We start from the raw sequence: 18,398 nt of genomic DNA on the forward strand, positions 1-18,398 counted from the left end.
CATGACCCTGAGAACCACGATGGTATGATCACTCACCTAGAGCCAGACATCCTGGAATGTGAAGTCAAGTGGGCCTTAGGAAGCATCACTATGAACAAAGCTAGTGGAGGTGACGGAATTCCAGTTGAGCTCTTTCAAATCCTAAAAGATGATGTTGTGAAAGTCCTGCACTCAATATGACAGCAGATTTGGAAAACTCAGCAGTGGCCACAAGACTGGAAAAGGTCAGTTTTCATTCCAATCCCAAAGAAAGGCAATGCCAAAGAATGGTCCAACTACCACACGATTGCACTCATCTCACATGCTCAAAATTTTCCAAGCCAGGTTTCAACAGTACATGAACCATGAACCTTCAGATGTCCAAGCTGCTTTTAGAAAAGGCAGAGGAACCAGAGATCAAATTGCCAACATCCATTGGATCACTGAAAAAGCAATAGAGTTCCAGAAAAACATATACTTCTGCTTTATTGACTATGCCAAAGCCTTTGACTGTGTGGATCACAACAAACTGTGGAAAATTCTTTAAGAGATGGGAATACCAGACCATCTGACCTGCCTCTTGAGAAATCTATATGCAGGTAAGAAGCAACAGTAAGAACTGGACATGGAACAACAGACTGGTTCCAAATTGGGAAAAGAGTACGTCAAGGCTGTATGCTGTCACCCTGCTTATTTAACTTATATGCAGAGCACATCATTCGAAATGCTGGGCTGAATGAAGCACAAGCTGGAAACAAGATTGCCAGGAGAAATATCAACAACATCAAATATGCAGATTACACCACCCTTATAGCAGAAAGTGAAGTGAAGTGAAGTGAAGTGAAGTGAAGTGAAGTGAAGTGAAGTGGCTCAGTCGTGTCTGACTCTTTGCAACCCCATGGCATGTAGCCCACCAGGCCCCTCCGTCCATAGGATTCTCCAGGCAAGAATCCTGGAGTGGGTTGCCATTTCCTTGTCCAGGCCATCAGGCTCCTCCATCCATAGGATTCTCCAGGCAAGAATCCTGGAGTGGGTTGCCATTTCCTTGTCCAGGGGATCTTCCCGACCCAGGGATCGAACCCAGGTCTCCCACATTAGAGGCAGACGCTTTAACCTCTGAGCCACTAGGGAAGCCCTAGCAGAAAGTGAAGAAGAACTAAAGAGTCTCTTGATGAAAGAGAAAGAGAGGAGTGAAAAAGCTGGCTTAAAGTTCAGCATTCAGAAAACTAAGATCATGGCATCTGGTCCCATCACTTCATGGCAAATAGATGGGGAAACAATGGAAATAGTGACAGACTTTATTTTGGGGGGCTCAAGAATCACTGTAGATGGTGACTGCAGCCATGAAATTAAAAGATGCTTGCTCCCTGGATGAAAAGCTGTGACTAACCTAGACAGCACATTAAAAAGCAGAGACATTACTTTGCCAACAAAGATCTGTCTAGTCACAGCTATGGTTTTTCCAGTAGTATGGATGTGAAATGTGAGAGCTGGACTATAAAGAAAGCTGAGCACCAAAGAATTGATGCTTTTGAATTGTGGTGTTGGAGAAGACTCTTGAGAGTCCCTTGGACGGCAAGGAGATCCAACCAGTCAATCTTAAAGGAACTCAGTTCTGACTGAATATTCATTGGAAGGACCATGTTGAAACTCCAATACTTTGGCTACCTGATACAAAGAACTGATTCATTTGAAAAGACCTTGATGCTGGGAAAGATTGAAGGCGGAGGGCAAGGGGATAACAGAGGATGAGACGGTTGGATGGTACCACCAACTTGATGGACATGAATTTGAGTAAGTTCTGGGCATTGGTGATGGACAGGGAGGCCTGGTATTCTGAAGTCCATGGGGTTGCAAAGAGTCAGACACGACTGAGCAACCAAAATGAAAGCTTCTAAGGGTAAAATTTCTGCCACTCACTATCTCCGGTTTAGGAAAACGTGTGGGTGCTCATTTCATGGCCCGGAATCCTCTCAGTGCAGGTCAACTTAGACTCTTTGAGTGTCTTCAAGTACCAGGTACCACAAAGGACACAGCCTCCTCTCCTAAAGGGTACAGTGAGCCCTGGGCAGAAGTGAGAAGGCAGGTTTGGGTTTGTTCCTTAGAGAGGTCTAGAAAACTGACAAGGGAACCAGAGTTCCGAATGTTACCAAGTGTAGCCCTTTTTCTTTCAGCACGTGGTGGTCCAAGTCAAGTCTTTGTCTCCTGGGGTGCAGGTGGATGACTGAGACTGTTGCCCCAAGATAACTGAAAAAGCTTGATGGAGGAGGCTTCCCTTGCCTCAAGCAGGACATAAGAGGTAGGGATTACCAGGATATAGGAACACTCTATGTCTGTCTAGACCACAAATTTTCTTTGTGCCTGTTCTTAGAAAACAAAATCATGACATTCCAATCAAAAGAGCACACTGCCCACATTAGAAAGGGAAGGAAACACCCTTGCCTATAATCACTATTGTCCAATGCACATGCATTATTGGCTTGTTACTATTTCTCAGGCACTGTGTTAAATGCTGAACACATAAAGATAAATAAAACAGGCATGTTTGCAGATACCTCTTCTGCTCTGAAACTCCAGAGACCATGTGGAAGACTAGACATTGCTTAATAATCTGCTGTGTAAGGAAACATTAACTTTCACTCTACAGTTTAGGACCATTTTAATCTTATTCTTGACCTACTGGGACTATGTTCATTTAATAAATTTATCAAGCACCTGTGAGAACCAGAAACAGGGCTGAGCATAGGTTATACAGGATGAATAATACAATGCCCATGCCTTCAAGGAGTTTACAGTCTAGTGGGAAAGACAAGCAGATAAAACAGCAATTACAACACAATTACTTCTTCCATAGGGGTAGGTAAAAGCGATGAAAGAAAGACAACTTAGGGAATTTAGATATAAATGAAGTGTCATCCATGGAAGGCTACACAGAGGATAAAGCATCTAAGATGGTCTTCAACTTAGAGTAGAAGTTAGCTACTGGCAAAGTGGAGGATGAGTCATTCCCAGGCAGAGAAACACATGTGCAAAGACATGGAAATAAAAATGCAAAAACAGAGGTCTATGAGTGCAGTTTGATGTAAGCATTTGATAGGTAAATTCGACTGTAATATGAAGTATGGACTAAAATATTTTTCAAAGTTTTTTAATGGTAATCCATAGTAAGAAATTCACTTTCATTATGGAGCAGTATACACATGCAGATACATAAAATTGCAGTGGAAATGTATGTTCTACAAAAAAGTGCTCCTCTGGTCTGTCCATTCTGTTCTGAAAATCTAATGGTCATGATCTCCTAAATTGGTCACAAGAAGTCTGAACCATAATTTAAAAAGAAACACTGTTAGAAAGAAAGGCTAGGGAGAAAAAAAAGTTTGTCTATAGTTGAAGGAAGAAATATTGAGTCTATGAAAAATCCACTCCCCCCTAAAAAAAAAAAAAAAACTGCAATGAGAATGAAGAAGAGGATAGAGTCATCACACTTTACGGTAAACTTTGCCTCACTGTCTGCCTTCCACTGGGGGATGAAACCTTGTGTGTGTGTTTTTTTTTAATTCATTGTTTCCTAGCACCATGCTTGGGACACACCAAGTGTTCAATGGTTCTCTGATGAATGAATAAATGAATACAAGCATGCCAGGTTGTAGATTTACTTAAAAGATTAAATCAGGAATATACCCAAGTAACTGGACATGGGATATAAGCCAAATATATTACGAAAATAAAATTAGACTTGCGAGGGCTTTGGAGTATGTGTAGAAAAAAGTAGTACAGCTAAGTACACCATTATCATACATGCTAGTTGGAAGTTAACATATCTTTATCAAGGTTTCAGTAAACCAAAGTGCCATCCAGGTATTTATTTACATCATTTTTTTATTAGCTTGTATGGTTAAACTGATAAAATTATAAATGAATTCTACAGTTGATGTAAAGTTCTATAATTCTGTACATATGCTTAAGTGTAAAAAGGCTTTCTTCTCTAACTAGAATTACCAGCTCTCAATCTTTGCTTTACAAATGGAAAAGCAGTGTGTTCGATCCTAGAGAGCGACTGAACATAGTGCTAGTTGTGACACGGAGAAAGACATTACCTAGTCCTCCCGCATGAGCATCAATTAGTGAGGCTGCCACTGCAAGGCCAGGAGGAAGGCCAAGGTCCTTTGCTGCCTCTGGTGTGAGCCCACTTCCAAGAGAAGCTCCAGGAGGCAGCACTTGGTTTCCTGGGTAGACAGGAGAAAAAATAAGCACCTGTCAGCTTGAAAAACACAAAAGCAAATAGAGTTTTCTTAAGAGAACCTCTTGGACCCATCCTCTCTCCTCTGCCTTTTCTCAACTTCATGAAGATAGAAACCATGCAGCTACAAAGAGTCCTTGTGCTCATCTGGTGCCTTAGGTGTATGAGCTTGGTTCCCAAAGGTCACGCTCTAGAGTGCTTTATAAAGCCGAGAGCTCTAAGGCATCTTTCAAATCAGAGAAAGATTCCATTCATGGGAAATTTCAAAAGATACAAATACAGTGGCCTCTTGGAGACAAGGTTGAAATGGTCAAACTGTTCCAAACGTGCTTCGTAACATAGCAGCCCTACCAGCATATGTTATACACACACACACACACACACACAGTCTCATATCCATACATACTCCTTGATTAATGTATATTCCCAAGAAGTTAAGAAAATTTACTTATGTAGTTGCTTCCTGTCAGAAGATAAGGAAGGAAATTATTTTGTTCCAATAAAGAATTTCTTAGAAGTTCATCTTGGTTGGGAATGAGAGCCCAGCTTAAACCTTGCAGACTTCACAAGGCTGCTACTTGCACAATCAGAATACAGTTTGAATGGTGTTCTTTGGAGTTGTGCAATGCATTGACCCTGATATTTCAAGTGACCTTGAATTCCTGCAGTCAGCCAGGCCTTCAGTTAAGAATTTATTGATTGTCTTGCTTTGTGTGGGCGCCACGGCACAGTACGAGGCAGTCCTTGCCCCCAACCTAGTTAGGGAGAAGAGATCAGGACACAGACAACCATGCAAGGCAGAAGAGAATGAAGTGATCCATCTGCTCCCAGGTGTTTAGCAGAGGCTGAGTGCCCCCTGCCTCTCACAACCCCTGTTCCACCAAAGAATTTATAGTAACTATTTCTGTAAAAGAAGGAGTGTATGGAGCTGGATCTCTATATATGCTAGCTCTTTCTGAGCTTCAAGGCTCTAAGATTCTAAATGGGTGCCATTTGCTCAGTGCTAAGATTCCCACCACTTGTTAACTGTTTCATGGAGTTCCAGGGATGAACAGAGGTGCTTCAGGACTCCTGGGGACAGGTAAGAGTGGGAGTTAGAGGGAGGCAGAAGGTGAATGGCTCACCAATCTCCTGTAACCAAAAACAAACCACCTCTACAATACCATTTTGTATCCATTTTTCAAATTTTCTCCAATTTGGAAAAAGTTTAGCTAAGAAAAGAAAGCAGGCGAAGACTGAACCCACTGCATGGCCTCTACAGCTTCACAGTCCAGTATGGGAGCCACTAGGCATATGTGGGTGGAACTTTTGAAATGTGGCTGGAGTAACTAAGGTGCTAAATTAATTTCATCTGAATTAATTTCCATTTCAATTTCAAAACTGATACTCAATTCAATTACTGAAAAACTTTTAAGCACTTTTGGAACAACTAGCAAAATCGATTTTTCAACATTAATTCAAGAAATCTAAATCAAGTATTCACAGTGAAAATTTAGAGTCTGAATTGAGAGGAATTAAGTAGAAAATACACATCAGATGCCAAAAATTTTGTATGAGGAAATGAATGTAAAATATCTCATTAATAATTTTTAGATCAATTATATATTAAAATGATGATTTGGATATGGTAGGTAAAATAAAACTTATTAAAATTAATCTCACCTATGTCTTTTTACTTTAAAGTGGCTACTGGAAAATGTTAAATTTCAGGGCTTCCCTAGAGTCTCAGTGGTAAAGAATCCACCTGCCAGTGCAGGGGACATGGGTTCCATCCCTGATCGGGAGGATCCCATATGCCTCAGGGCAACTAGGTCCGTGTGCCACAACTGTTGAGCCTGGGCTCTAGAGCCTGCAGCTACTAAGCTCATGTGTCACAACTACTAAAGCCCTCATGCCCTAGAGCCTGTGCTCTTCAACAGAAGTCACTGCAATGAGACGCCCATGCACCACAGCTAGAGAGTAGCCCCAACTCGCCCCAACTAGAGAAAAGCTTGCACAGCAATGAAGACACAGCTCAGCCCAAAGTAAAAAATAATAATAATAATAAATATTAATTTTTTTAATTACATGTAAATTTGTGATTTCATATGTGGCTCACATTATATTGCACTTCCCTGGTGGTTCAGAGGTTAAAGCGTCTGCTTGCAATGCAGGAGACTTGGGTTTGATCCCTGGGTTGGGAAGATCCCCTGGAGAAGGAAATGGCAACCCACTCATACAAAATCTTTGACATCTGATGTGTGTTTTCTACTTAGTTCTTCTCAATTCAGACTCTAAATTTTCACTGTGAATACTTGATTTAGATTTCTTGAATTAATGCTGAAAAATCGATTTTGCTATTCTTGCCTGGAGAATCCCATAGACAGAGGAGCCTGGTAGGCTACAGCCCAGGGGTCACAAAGAGTCGGACATGACTGAGTGACTTCACTTTCACTTTCACATTATATTTCTATTGGACAGCACTGGACTGGAGGATAAGGTCCAGATACTCAAATGATGGGGGGGGCGGGGCCCAGAGAATCTCTAGTCTGCTTTGAATGCACAGCCAGCAGAAACTTGGAGGAAAGCAACACCCTTGGGTGTGGACAGTCTGGCTCTGGACACTGTCTAGATCATGTCACTGTGTCTAATATCCAGCACATACCAAACAGCATTCCCATTCACTGAGCACTTCTATGCTGGGGACCATCCTAAGGATATATCACACATTTTCTCACTTCATTGTCACAGAAACCCTATGTTACTGTGGGAACATTCCCTATGTGGGTACTATTCTAATTTATCCTCATTGCGCAGACAGATGGGGAAAATCAAATTTATGAATGGAAAGTAAATTTACCACAATCACACGACTTACAGTGTTGGAACATGGGCATGGATTCCAATCTGATGGATACCAACCCTGTGCTCCTGTTCTTTACATTTCAGTGCAGCTTCTAGGTGAAGGAAGGAATCAAGAGATGTATTTGTAGAACAAACATTACATGTGTTTAAAAAGTGGCCCACGTAGAAATCATGTGCTCTATATTCAGATTTATTTTTAAAGGGTGAATTTTCATAGGAGGGTCAAAATGGGAACTTCTATTCATCCTCAATCCCCACAAACACAAAGCCTGCAATTTTCAATGAAAAAAAAAAAAAAAGTCCAGGAAAAAAAAAAGGGTTAGCTGGGTGGGGTACATTTCCAAGCCTTTTGGACAGTAATTTAGAAAGGAACATTGGCTGATGAGATGCAGAGGGAGCCCTGGGCTTGCAGTCAGAAGATCTGGATGCAAATGACATGCTGGAGGAGTACACGTAGACTTCCCAGTAGAGGCAGCATTTTGAGCAAAGGCCAAGAAAGAGAGGAGACCACCAACAGGGCTGAGTAAGCTGGAATAGAAGCTGGGGTGGGGCCTAGAAGTGGGTGGAGGAGGCGGATAAGGTTGGAGAGGTACATGCGGAAATCCAAACGATGGTGTCTCAATTTATCATAAAGACTGCTGTAAGTTTCTGAAAGAGCTAAGCCTGAATGTTCGCTTTTGCATGTATGTGTGAAGCATAATTGTTTTACAATATTGTGTCAGTTTCAGGTATACAGCAAAGTGATTTGGTTTTATATATATATATATATATATATATATACATATATTCTTTTTTCCATTCTTTTTAATTATAGTTTATTACAATATATTGTAAAACCTGTATGCAGGTCAAAAAAACAACAGTTAGAACCAGACATGGAACAACAAACTGATTCAAAATTGGGAAAGGAGTACGTCAAAGCTGTATATTGTCACCCTGCTTATTTATCTTATTTGCAGAGTACATCATGCAAAATGATGGGCTGGATGAAGCAAAAGCTGGAATCAACACTGAAGGGAGAAATATCAACAACCTTTGATATGCAGATGACAACACCCTTATGGCAGAAAGCAAAGAGGAACTAAAGAGCCTCTTGATGAAAGTGAAAAAGGAGAGTGAAAAAGCTGGCTTAAAACTCAATATTCAGAAAACTAAGATCATGGCACCCGGTCCCATCACTTCAGGTAAATAGATGGGGACAATGGAAACAGTGAGAAACTTTATTATCTTGGGCTCCAAAATCACTGCACATGGTTACTGCAGCCACAAAATTAAAAGATTCTTGCTCCTTGGAAAAAAAGCTATGACAAACCTAGACAGTGTATTAAAAGCAGAGACATTACTTTGCCAACAAAGGTTCATCTAGTCAAAGCTATGGTTTTTCCAGTAGTCATGTATGGATGTGAGAATTGGGTCATAAAGAAGGCTGAGTGCCTAAAAATTGATGCTTTTGAACTATGGTGTTGGAGAAGACTCTTGAGAGTCCCTTGGACTGCAAGGAGATCCAACCAGTCAATCCTAAAGGAAATCAGTCCTGAATTTTCATTGGAAGGACTGATGCTGAAGCTCCAATACTTTGGCCACCTGATGTGAAGAGCCAACTCACTGGAAAAGATTCTGATGCTGGGAAAGACTGAAGGCAGAAGGAGAAGTGGATGGCAGAGGATGAGATGGTTGGATGGCAGAGGATGAGATTGTTGGATGGCATCATCGACTCAATGGACATGAGTTTGAGCAAGCTCCATGAGTTGGTGATAGGGAAGCCTGGCATGCTGTAGTCCGTGGGGTTGCAAAGAGACAGACACAATTGAGCAACTGAACAACAACAACAAGATACTGAATACAGTACCCAGACTCCAAGCTGAAGCTCCAATACTTTGGCCATGTGATGTGAAGAGCCAACTCATTGAAAAAGACCCTGATGCTGGAAAAGATTGAGGGCAGGAAGAGAAAGGGGCGACAAAGGATGAGATGGTTGGACGGCATCACCGACTCAATGGACATGAGTTTAAGCAAACTCTGGGAGATAGTGAAGGACAAGGAAGCCAAGCGTGCTGTAATCCATGGGGTCGCAAAGAGCTGAATGTGACTCAGTGACTGAAAAACAACAACCCAGACTCACAGACATGAATTTGCATCTTTTTAAAGATCTCTCTGGAAGTGGACAGAATGATGTAAGGAAAAACAGTAGTGAAGCTCTCTCAGTAACCAGAGAATAGAGAAGGGCGTTCATTAAGGTTACTGGCAAGTGAGATGCAGAAACAGGCAGATATGGGAGATTTTGTGGAGTGAGAAACGGCAAGCAGTCTGGTAGATAGGGAGCCATCACCACTTGGATTCCCATTAAGCATGGGCATGCTGTCCTGTGGGTGGTCAGGTCAGCAGCCAGCCTCGAATCGCCAGTTCCTCAAGGTCATCAGATAAGGTGATGACTTTTCCAGTATGGCCGCAACTGGAGACTCAACAGAATGGGAGCAGAGGGCTCTGATGTGCACCACTCACTCCAGAACAGAATGCTCTGCCCGGTGAGCCAAGGTCTCATCAGACTTCATCACATTTGAATTCACCCTCTGCCCAATTCTACTACAATCCCCTTTCTTTCACAGATGGCAACCCCCATTAACCATCTTATACACCCAAATCTATCTCAGCATCTGCTTCCAAAGAATCCGAACTAACACAGTGAGCCAGGCTTTCTCCTCAATTCCGTGGTCTAAGAACAAAAATAAATATGCACGAAGATTAACATCCTCTTGTGAACTGGAACCACAGCCTTCAGAAATAATTTCTCTGGACCCCAAGCAGGAAGATGCTTTGTTTAGCTAGAGCCCAAAAAGAAACAGCTTGGTATAAGATGGGACGATAGAAACAGGTGGGGACCTCTAAGAAGGCATCCCAGGAGATCACACTTTATCAGCCAGAGATACACTGGGAACCAGAGGAGCTGTCAGAGTAGGCTTTAGTGTGTCTTGACAACTTTTCCGGAAATAATCTTCCTTTCGCTCTTCTTTCACCATAAAATTCAATTAATCCCAGTATCGGTTTTCCCAGACTTAATGAGAACTTCACAGCCCCAGCATTTGCAGTCTCTTCCCTTCTTCACTCTACTGTTTATTCACTCATTTTAGCAGACATTTCAAGAACAAAGATAATGAGGGTGGCCCCAGATATTTTCGATTGTCTTGTGCTCAGATCTAGGTGCTGGGGAATGAGTGATAGATTCAATGAGGAGCTTCTGACCTCAGAAGGCTCACACAGTAGTCTGAGCAAACCAAGGCTCTCCAGACCATAGAGAAAATGCTTTCAAGGTGAAATGTGCATGTTGGTCCCAGAGCACCGAGGAGGGACAGTGAGGGTGGCCCGGGAAAGAACAGGAAATCAAGATGAAGGTGACATTTGAGCCTGGTTTGGAAAGACAGGTGGTGGCAGATTGCTGGTTTCAGTGCTTGGGGAGATGGAGGCCATTAGAGCGAAAAGCGAGCTCCCTGGAGGGAGCCTGGAGGGGCACACAGGGTGTTTGAGGCTTTCGCATGTTGCCAAAACGGGCACCAGGGAGGAGAGAATAGTCGCAGCCTGGACAAGAAAGGCAGTGGGGGACCTCAGGTGGGGCCAACTAAGGCCATGTGGCCTGATGAGCAGTGACTTTGAACTCTTATATTTATTACTTAAGAAGATAAATCTGCAGTGAGAAACACTAGAAAAGGAACTTCAGGCTGGGAAACATTATGTAGAGATGAATTCTTGTTAAGGACATCAACAAAGATGTAGATGGACTTATGTATAGAAATACATTCCTAGGGGGAAAATACAGAGAACAGGTTTTCTCTGGATAGAGAAATTATGACTTTTTTCTTTTTACTAACCTATACTTTCTAATTATTCTATCTGGAACATGTGCTTCTTGTGTAATATTTTTGAAGGCGTTTCCCCCTTAAATCTGTGCAGGGTGAGTCAATTAGGGCACATGCATTCAGCAGCATCCTTCATAACCATTCAAATGAATGAGGAAGAATTAAGATATGAATTTGGAAGGGAGTCCAAGATAAATCAAGTGAAAATGGCAAGATGCAGAGTGGTATTCAGAGTATGCTCTCACTTGTGAATTCTCTTAAAGAATACAGAAATGTAAGCACATACACTTCCAGAAAAGTCCTAGGAAAAAAGCACAGAATATTGTTACAGTGGGGATTGGGATTCAGGGTGGGCCCTTGTTTCTGCCACTTGTGCTTCATCTGTACCTGGCCTTGAACTTTTTCTGTGATCAAAGCAAACTGGTTAAGTTAAAATAAAAGCAAGATTAAAATAAGGAGAATTCTGCACACTTTTTCCAAACAGTACTCCTCAGCTTGAAGGCAGGGGAGAAACCCTAGTCCATTTTACTTACTTTCTTGATCTGGTTGGCTTCTTTTCCCGTGAACACACCCTCACCTTGGGGTGTAAAAAAGCAATTACTTTGAGGGCTCTTGAGCCCCTCTGTCCACTGATTCCCATTCTGATGGGCAGAGTCGGTTTGAGGGTCACAAACTGGGGCCTACAATTAGCTGGTGGTTACAGTCTCTCTGCATAGGCAGGGGCTACTATTACACCAAATCTTCCTCTACCAGTTTTTCAATTATCTATGACTAATGAGCACTTTGGGAACAGTTTCAGACACACACATAATCCTCTTTCCTGACGTCAGCAGCAGAAATTAATGACTGTGTGGATTGCTGGGAGACAGAAAATGCATTATAATGGTCAACAGAACTGTTATCCTCTCCAGGAAGGGAGAGGTGGGGGCGGGGTGTCATATTAACTGGAAGGTTCAGTGTTCCTTTGTATTCCTACAAACATGAGATGAAACCCAAGGGGAGAGTTGGCTCAAAGCCCGTGCAAATGTCAGAGAGAGGTTTGGGCGTGGGTGGTATGTGACCCTGGTTCCTCTGTGCTTGGCACTGGACCCCTCCCTGCTCATTTTTGCCAAGGTCAACAGGCCAACCGGATCAACCAGGACAGTGCTAAGTGACATCCTGCCCTGCCTGCAGAGTGGGTCTCTGAGGACTTTCAGATTGAATCCACTTTCAATCTGGTTTTCAGATGGGAGAACAAAACACAGGAACATGCAACTCTCAAACAACAGGCTGGGAATTACTTCAAAAGAGTGTGGTGGTTTCTATGACTTTGTTGTTTCACACGGGCAAGCTATGAGCTGGGATAGTTCCAAAGATTTGTAAAGACCTGGTCCAGTTCTGGTAGAGCTCCAAAGTTATGTGAACCAGGAGGCCTCAAGTTATCAAAATGTAATACCATTATATGCTTAAGGCTGCCAGTAGATTGGCTATTGATACTTATTTTTAAAAGAACTGACAGAATCAGGGGCTTCAGCCATATCTAGCACCAAAATTCTCCTACAGAGATCGCACCTGGGGCAGGTTGGTTCAGGGGGCTTTCTAGACCTGGAACCAAAACTGATACAAGACTCACTGAATAACATTCCAGTAATTCTTGCTCCCAAATGGGAAGTACACATGCCTACAACTATTCACTCAGAGTAAGTAATGAAAAACTCAAATGTGACATGTCCTGCCACCTGTTGAAATACATCTTCTGAAATGAGAAGTTGTTCATTTCCCTGCTAAAAATAACCTTGTTTCAACTTGGAATTAAACTGTATTTTAAATTACTGATTTAATAATTTTCTGATGATAGCCTCATCATTCATTGGTCATTAAAGAAATGTTTACTGAATACCTACTATGTGCCAACCACTGCTGTCATGATAAAAATGCATTAAGGAACAAGAGAGATGAGGATCTCTGCCCTCATAGACACTATTCACAACCAACACCTCTCCTGAGTTATATCTTGTAACTATTCCAATACTGTAAGCTCTCCTGTGATTTGGACTCTCTTTTTCATATTGCTATATCCCTACCATTCTATTCGGATTCATAGTAGGTGTTTACTCAATAAACACACAATATATTTTAAGTTAATCTTTGAATAACCCTTACGTTATGTTTTGTCTTTTCCCTGTTTCTCTTTTCTTCCCTCCTATTAGAGAACAGCTCAAAGACAATTGTATTTATCTCTGCATTCATTTCCCCTCCCCGCAGCACCCAGCAGTGTTTTCTAGAACACACATTCTCAGGAATGTTCATTCAACTGAATTTATAGATTTCTTTTAGAAAGAACATAAAGTTGCGATCAACTAACTTAGAAAGATTATACACACACACAAGGCTGAATATTAGTAGTTGGGACAGTCAAGAGCAGAGACTGGATTGAAGGTTAATTCTTCAATGCTACTGAGATGAGGAACATGTTTCCTTATATAATCCCACAAGTAATACACTCTCATCTAACTCTTGCACAATGTAATGTATTAAGATGTATGCACATGCCCAGAAAATGATTGACCAGCAGGTCCAAGGCTCTCACTAGGTACGGTGACGCTATGGTGACAAGTCATTGTGGATAACATCCTGAATGAAACAGAGGCTCTCAAACTCTCCTTGCCTGGTCAAGTCAGATTCAAGAAGTGGATGGTGGTCAAGTTATAGGTTGAAAGCCCCAGGCCTTACAGCTAAGTGAGCCTGAGGAAGGCAGGATGGACACTAGGCCAAGGAGTTTGGACTTGTTCTAACAAGCAACTGCCACTGTAGGTCAATGAACCAAGAAGTGGCACATATGACTTATATTGTAGGAAGATAAATATCCTAATAATAATAATGCCTATTTATCAAAACCTATGGACTCTCAGTTACTGTTCTTGGCATTGCTCAGTTGCTATCCACTTCAGTAATAGCAACAAACCCATGAGGCTAGTATTAGAATCACCATGTTTGTTGTTCAGCAGCTAAGTTACGTCTGACTCTTTGGGACCCCATGGACTGCAGCACGCCAGACTTCCCTGTCCTTCACCATCTTATGGAGTTTGCTCATATTCATGTCCATTGAATTGGTGATATTATTCAAACATCTCATTTTCTGTTTCGCCCTTCTCCTTTCGCCATCAATCTTTCCCAGCATTAGGGTCTTTTCCAATGAGTTGGCTCTTCACATTAGGTGGCCAACGTATTGGAGTTTCAGCATCAGTCCTTCCAATGAATATTCAGGGTTGATTTCATTTAGGATTGACTGGTTTGATCTCTTTCCAGTCCAAGGGACTCTCAAAAGTCTTCTCCAGCACCACGATTTGAGAGCATTAACTCTTCAGCACTTAGCCTTCCTTATGGGCCAACTCTCACCTCTGTACATGACTACTGGAAAAACAATGGCTTTAACTATACAGAACTTTGCTGGCAAAGCAATGACTCTGCTTTTTAATACATTGTTTCAGTTCAGTTCAGTCACTCAGTCATATCCAACTCTTTGCAACCCCAAGGTACATGGTTTAGGTTTGTCATAGCTTTCCTTCCAAGGAGGAAATGTCTTTTAATTTCATGGCTGCAGTCACCATCTGCTGTGATTTTGGAGCCCAAGAAAAAAACTGTTACTACTTCTACTTTTTTCCCTTCTATCTGCCATGAAGTGATAGGACCAGGTGCCATGAATGCTAAGTTTTAAGCCAGCTTTTTCACTTCCTCTTTCACTGTCATCAAGAGGCTCTTCAGTTTCCCTTCGTTTTCTGCCATTAAGAGTGGTATCATCTGCATATCTGAGGTTGCTGATATTTCTCCTGGCAATCTTGATTCCACCTTGTGATTCATCCAGTCTGGCACTTTGCACAATGTACTGTACTCCTTTCTCAAATTTTGAACCAGTTTGTTGTTCCATGTTCAGTACTAACTGTTGCTTCTTGACCTGCATACAGGTTTCTCAGAAGACTGGTAAGGTGGTCTTTTATTTCTATTTCTTGAAGAATTTTCCACAGTTTACTGTGATCCACACAGTCAAAGGCTTTAGTGTAGTCAATGAAGCAGAAGTAGATATTTTTCTGAAAATCCCTTGCTTTCTCTATGATACAGTGAATATTGGGAATTTGATCTCTGGTTCCTCTGACTTTTCTAAATCCAACTTGTACATCTGGAAGTTCTCAATTCATATACTGTTGAAGTCTAGCTTGAAGGATTTTCAGCATACCTTGCTAGCATGAGAAATGAGCACAACTGTGTGGTAATTTGAACTTTCTTTGGGGTTGGAATGAAAACTGACCTTTTCCAGTCCTATGGCCACTGCTGAGTTTTTTCAAATCTGTTGGCATATTGAGTGTAGCACTTTAACAGCATCATCTTTTAGGATTTGAAATAGCTCAGATGGAATTCCATCACCTTCACTAGTTTTGTTCATAGTGATGTTTCCTAAGGCCCACTTGACTTCACACTCTAGGATATCTGGCTCTAGGTGAGTGACCACACCATCACGGTTATCCAGGTCATGAAGATCTTTTTTGTATAGTTCTCCTGTGTATTCTTGCCACCTCCTCTTAATCTCTTCTGCTTCTGTTAGGTCCTTACCATTTCTGTATGCCCATTATTGCATGACATGTTCACTTGATATCTCCAATTTTCTTTATAAGATCTCTAGTCTTATCCATTCTACTGTTTTCCTCTATTTCTTTGCATTGCTCACTTAAGAAGGCTTTCTTATCTCTCCTTGTTATTTTTTGGAACTCTTGTATTCAGATGGGTATATCTTTGCCTTTCCCTTCTTTACCATATGAGCCACCAGGGAAGTCCAGAATCACTATGTTACAATCGTAAAAATAAACACAACAGAAAGGTTACACAATTTGTTGAAACTCCTTTCTCTGATGAGGGACATGGTCTGGGTTTCAATCAAGATTCTCAGATTCCAAAGTCGGAGATCTTCCTACTATACCACATAGATTCGAGGTGGGAGATACAGAGCCAGAGAGGATGATCTCAAGAATATAATGACTGTCATGGATAACAGGAGGAAGCTTCATTTTACAAGAGGCTCCCAAGTGGGTCATGTCCAGGAACATGAAATCCCAGCATGCTGATCCATCTAGATCCTTCCTTTTCTCTCCTAGGCAAATTCCAAAGACAGAGATTCAGAACTTCAAATGGCCATTAGGGACCATCAACTTTAGTATATTCCTCTTACAGCAGAAAACACTGAATCAGGGAGGAAGGTGGGTTCCCTGGGGTCACTCTCTGTGGTAGTAGAGTCTGGAATGAACCCTAGGGCTCCCAACCAGAGACAGGCTTCCTCCACTTCTCCATACTCCCATCCTGCCTCAACCCCAACTGAAGCAGGAAGCTCACCTAAGCCAGGGTCTAAGTCACAGGGAGAACAGGAGAGTTGGCAAAAGTCCAGTGGATTCCAGCAGTGTAGGCAGCCAATTCTAAACTATTCAGAGCATAAAGTGCAGTTTTTTAGCTTGAAATCATCCACTTTGACACCCACAGTGACCTAATTCTCTAGATAATTGCTGATGCCCTATTTTGCCCTCACCTAGCCTAAGGCCACCTCCAAAGAGCCTTTCCTGGGTAGATCATAATTAATCAGTCTTTCCTCTACAATCCCACAGCATGTTTCTTGGAATTACATCATTCTGTTCTACATAATGGCTTCCCCCCACTTTTGCTTCCTTCTCCTATTTTAGATTCTAACCACCTTGAGGGCAGAGCTCTTTTGGTTTAGCAGAACACTCGGAAGGTCAGGTTAGGAGGTGGGCAGGCTTGGGTGAGGATCCTGGCTTTACCAGTCACAGGGCTCGTGACCTGGGCAACTGATTCAATTTCCCTGTTGCAATATCCTCATTTTCAAAAAGGCTACAATCATGCTATTGAATATTTTTCTCCCAAAGTGGTTGTGAGAGTCAAACAAGGTGATACATATAAAAGGACTTTAGGATTCTGTCTGCTACATGGGAAATGTTTAATAAATGTAGATGTCATGGTTATTGTGACTCTGTATTGCTGGTGTATAGGTACTGCCTGGCACACAGTGGTTACTCAGTTCATTCTGGCTGAGATTATAAAGCTAAGGAGAGAGCCTCAGTGTTAGGGCATGTGGAGATATATGCTTTGGGGTTTATGAGAACAAACCAGAGAAATTGTGAAAATCTGTTAAAATATTCACAGTAATGGAGTCCAATTTTCCAGCGAAAAAAGTGTCTCCCCACGGCTGTGTCTCCATGGTATGTCTCCAGAGTGAAACGTTCTGAAAGCGCTGAAGGTGTTCCCCTCAGAGTTATTTTCAGGACCAAATGTTTGCTTCAAAAGGAAAAATTATGATTGTCAGTGAAACACTTGGCTGTTAAGATGGCCAGTGATTTTAAAACCCAGGCATCCAGCTCTGCCGTGGAGACTTCCCCCATCGCTAGGGGAAGGCAAATGCAGGAAGCATATGAAACTATTTTAGCTGTCATTGTGCTGAAGATATCAGCACTGTGGTCTGGCCAGTTTTATTTTCTCTTTGCATAATTCAGTAAAAAAAATAAAAATCATATAAAGAAAAAACTGGGGACTGACACAGGCTTCTCAATTTTTTAGTTAGTCTCCTGGATTCATTTTTAAAAAATCCTAGAATTGGGATCATTTGTCACAATGCTCTATCTCTGAAAAGAAGAGAAAGGGGATGACCTCAAAATAAAGGACATTCTCTTAAAATTAAATATATTTCCTTTTATAGAATTTATTTTCTCATCCTATCACACACCAGTGAACACCTTGCCAGGGGCCATAGTCGGACTCTAGTCTAGACTCCTGTTAGCAAACTGCTGGTTTACAAAATGCTAACAGCCTTCTAACAATGGGGAAAACAAACAGCAAGCTCTCACGTGAAGAAGTCAGTTGGTGGGTCCAGTGTTAACCACACATCATCAAACATCTGGTGATCTGAAGACATCTGGGGCTTTTCTATCATGTAGACCAAACATGATTCAGGTAATTGACCAAATTTTTCACTTCCCAACCAGATGTCTTAGTTTCATATAAATGAAGCCAATCTTGTACTTTCATGTGCAAATAAATGAGACATAAATTCACCCTGGAGGGCAGAATTAATTGCTTATTTTCAATGAATAGTAAATTACATATTATTCCTTTTTTTCCCTCAATGATTTTACCTTGAAAAAAAGGTTTTCCACTCCTGTTTTGAAAACCATATACTATATCTTAGGAGTGTTCTGTCATTTTAAAATGTTTATTCCTTATTTATTTAGTTAGCTAGTAAGTTTTGCAGTGAGTCAGTATGCTATAATGAAAAGAGTGGTCTTAGGAGTCAGGATGAATCAGGTTCTAGTTCTGTGTCCATTCCCACCCTCAGACTTTTAAGGGCCTTGGACAAAGCTACTTAAAGTCTCTGGATTCTGATTTTCTTTGCAGATATAAAATCATAAAACCAACACTGGGAGGACTTGAGGTCATTCATTTATACAATA

At 41.6% G+C, this 18,398-nt stretch overlaps 1 protein-coding gene across 12 annotated transcripts in view; it reads right to left on the minus strand.

The window, feature by feature from the left end:
* Positions 1 to 18,398, minus strand: part of FGGY (FGGY carbohydrate kinase domain containing) — a 497,520-nt gene that overhangs the window by 239,914 nt on the left and 239,208 nt on the right. For 11 of the 12 annotated variants that reach the window (XM_040232739.1, XM_040232740.1, XM_040232734.1 and 8 more), the window contains one exon: positions 4,077 to 4,205. In XM_040232739.1, the coding sequence (XP_040088673.1) occupies positions 4,077 to 4,205 (129 nt within the window). Of the gene's footprint in view, positions 1 to 4,076; positions 4,206 to 4,667; positions 4,783 to 18,398 lie in introns of those variants that run through there. The other variant, XM_040232746.1, reaches the window with a different exon arrangement.

Source organism: Oryx dammah, unplaced genomic scaffold (assembly GCF_014754425.2).
Source record: "Oryx dammah isolate SB20612 unplaced genomic scaffold, SCBI_Odam_1.1 HiC_scaffold_28, whole genome shotgun sequence".
In the NCBI taxonomy this organism is placed as follows: domain Eukaryota; kingdom Metazoa; phylum Chordata; class Mammalia; order Artiodactyla; family Bovidae; genus Oryx; species Oryx dammah.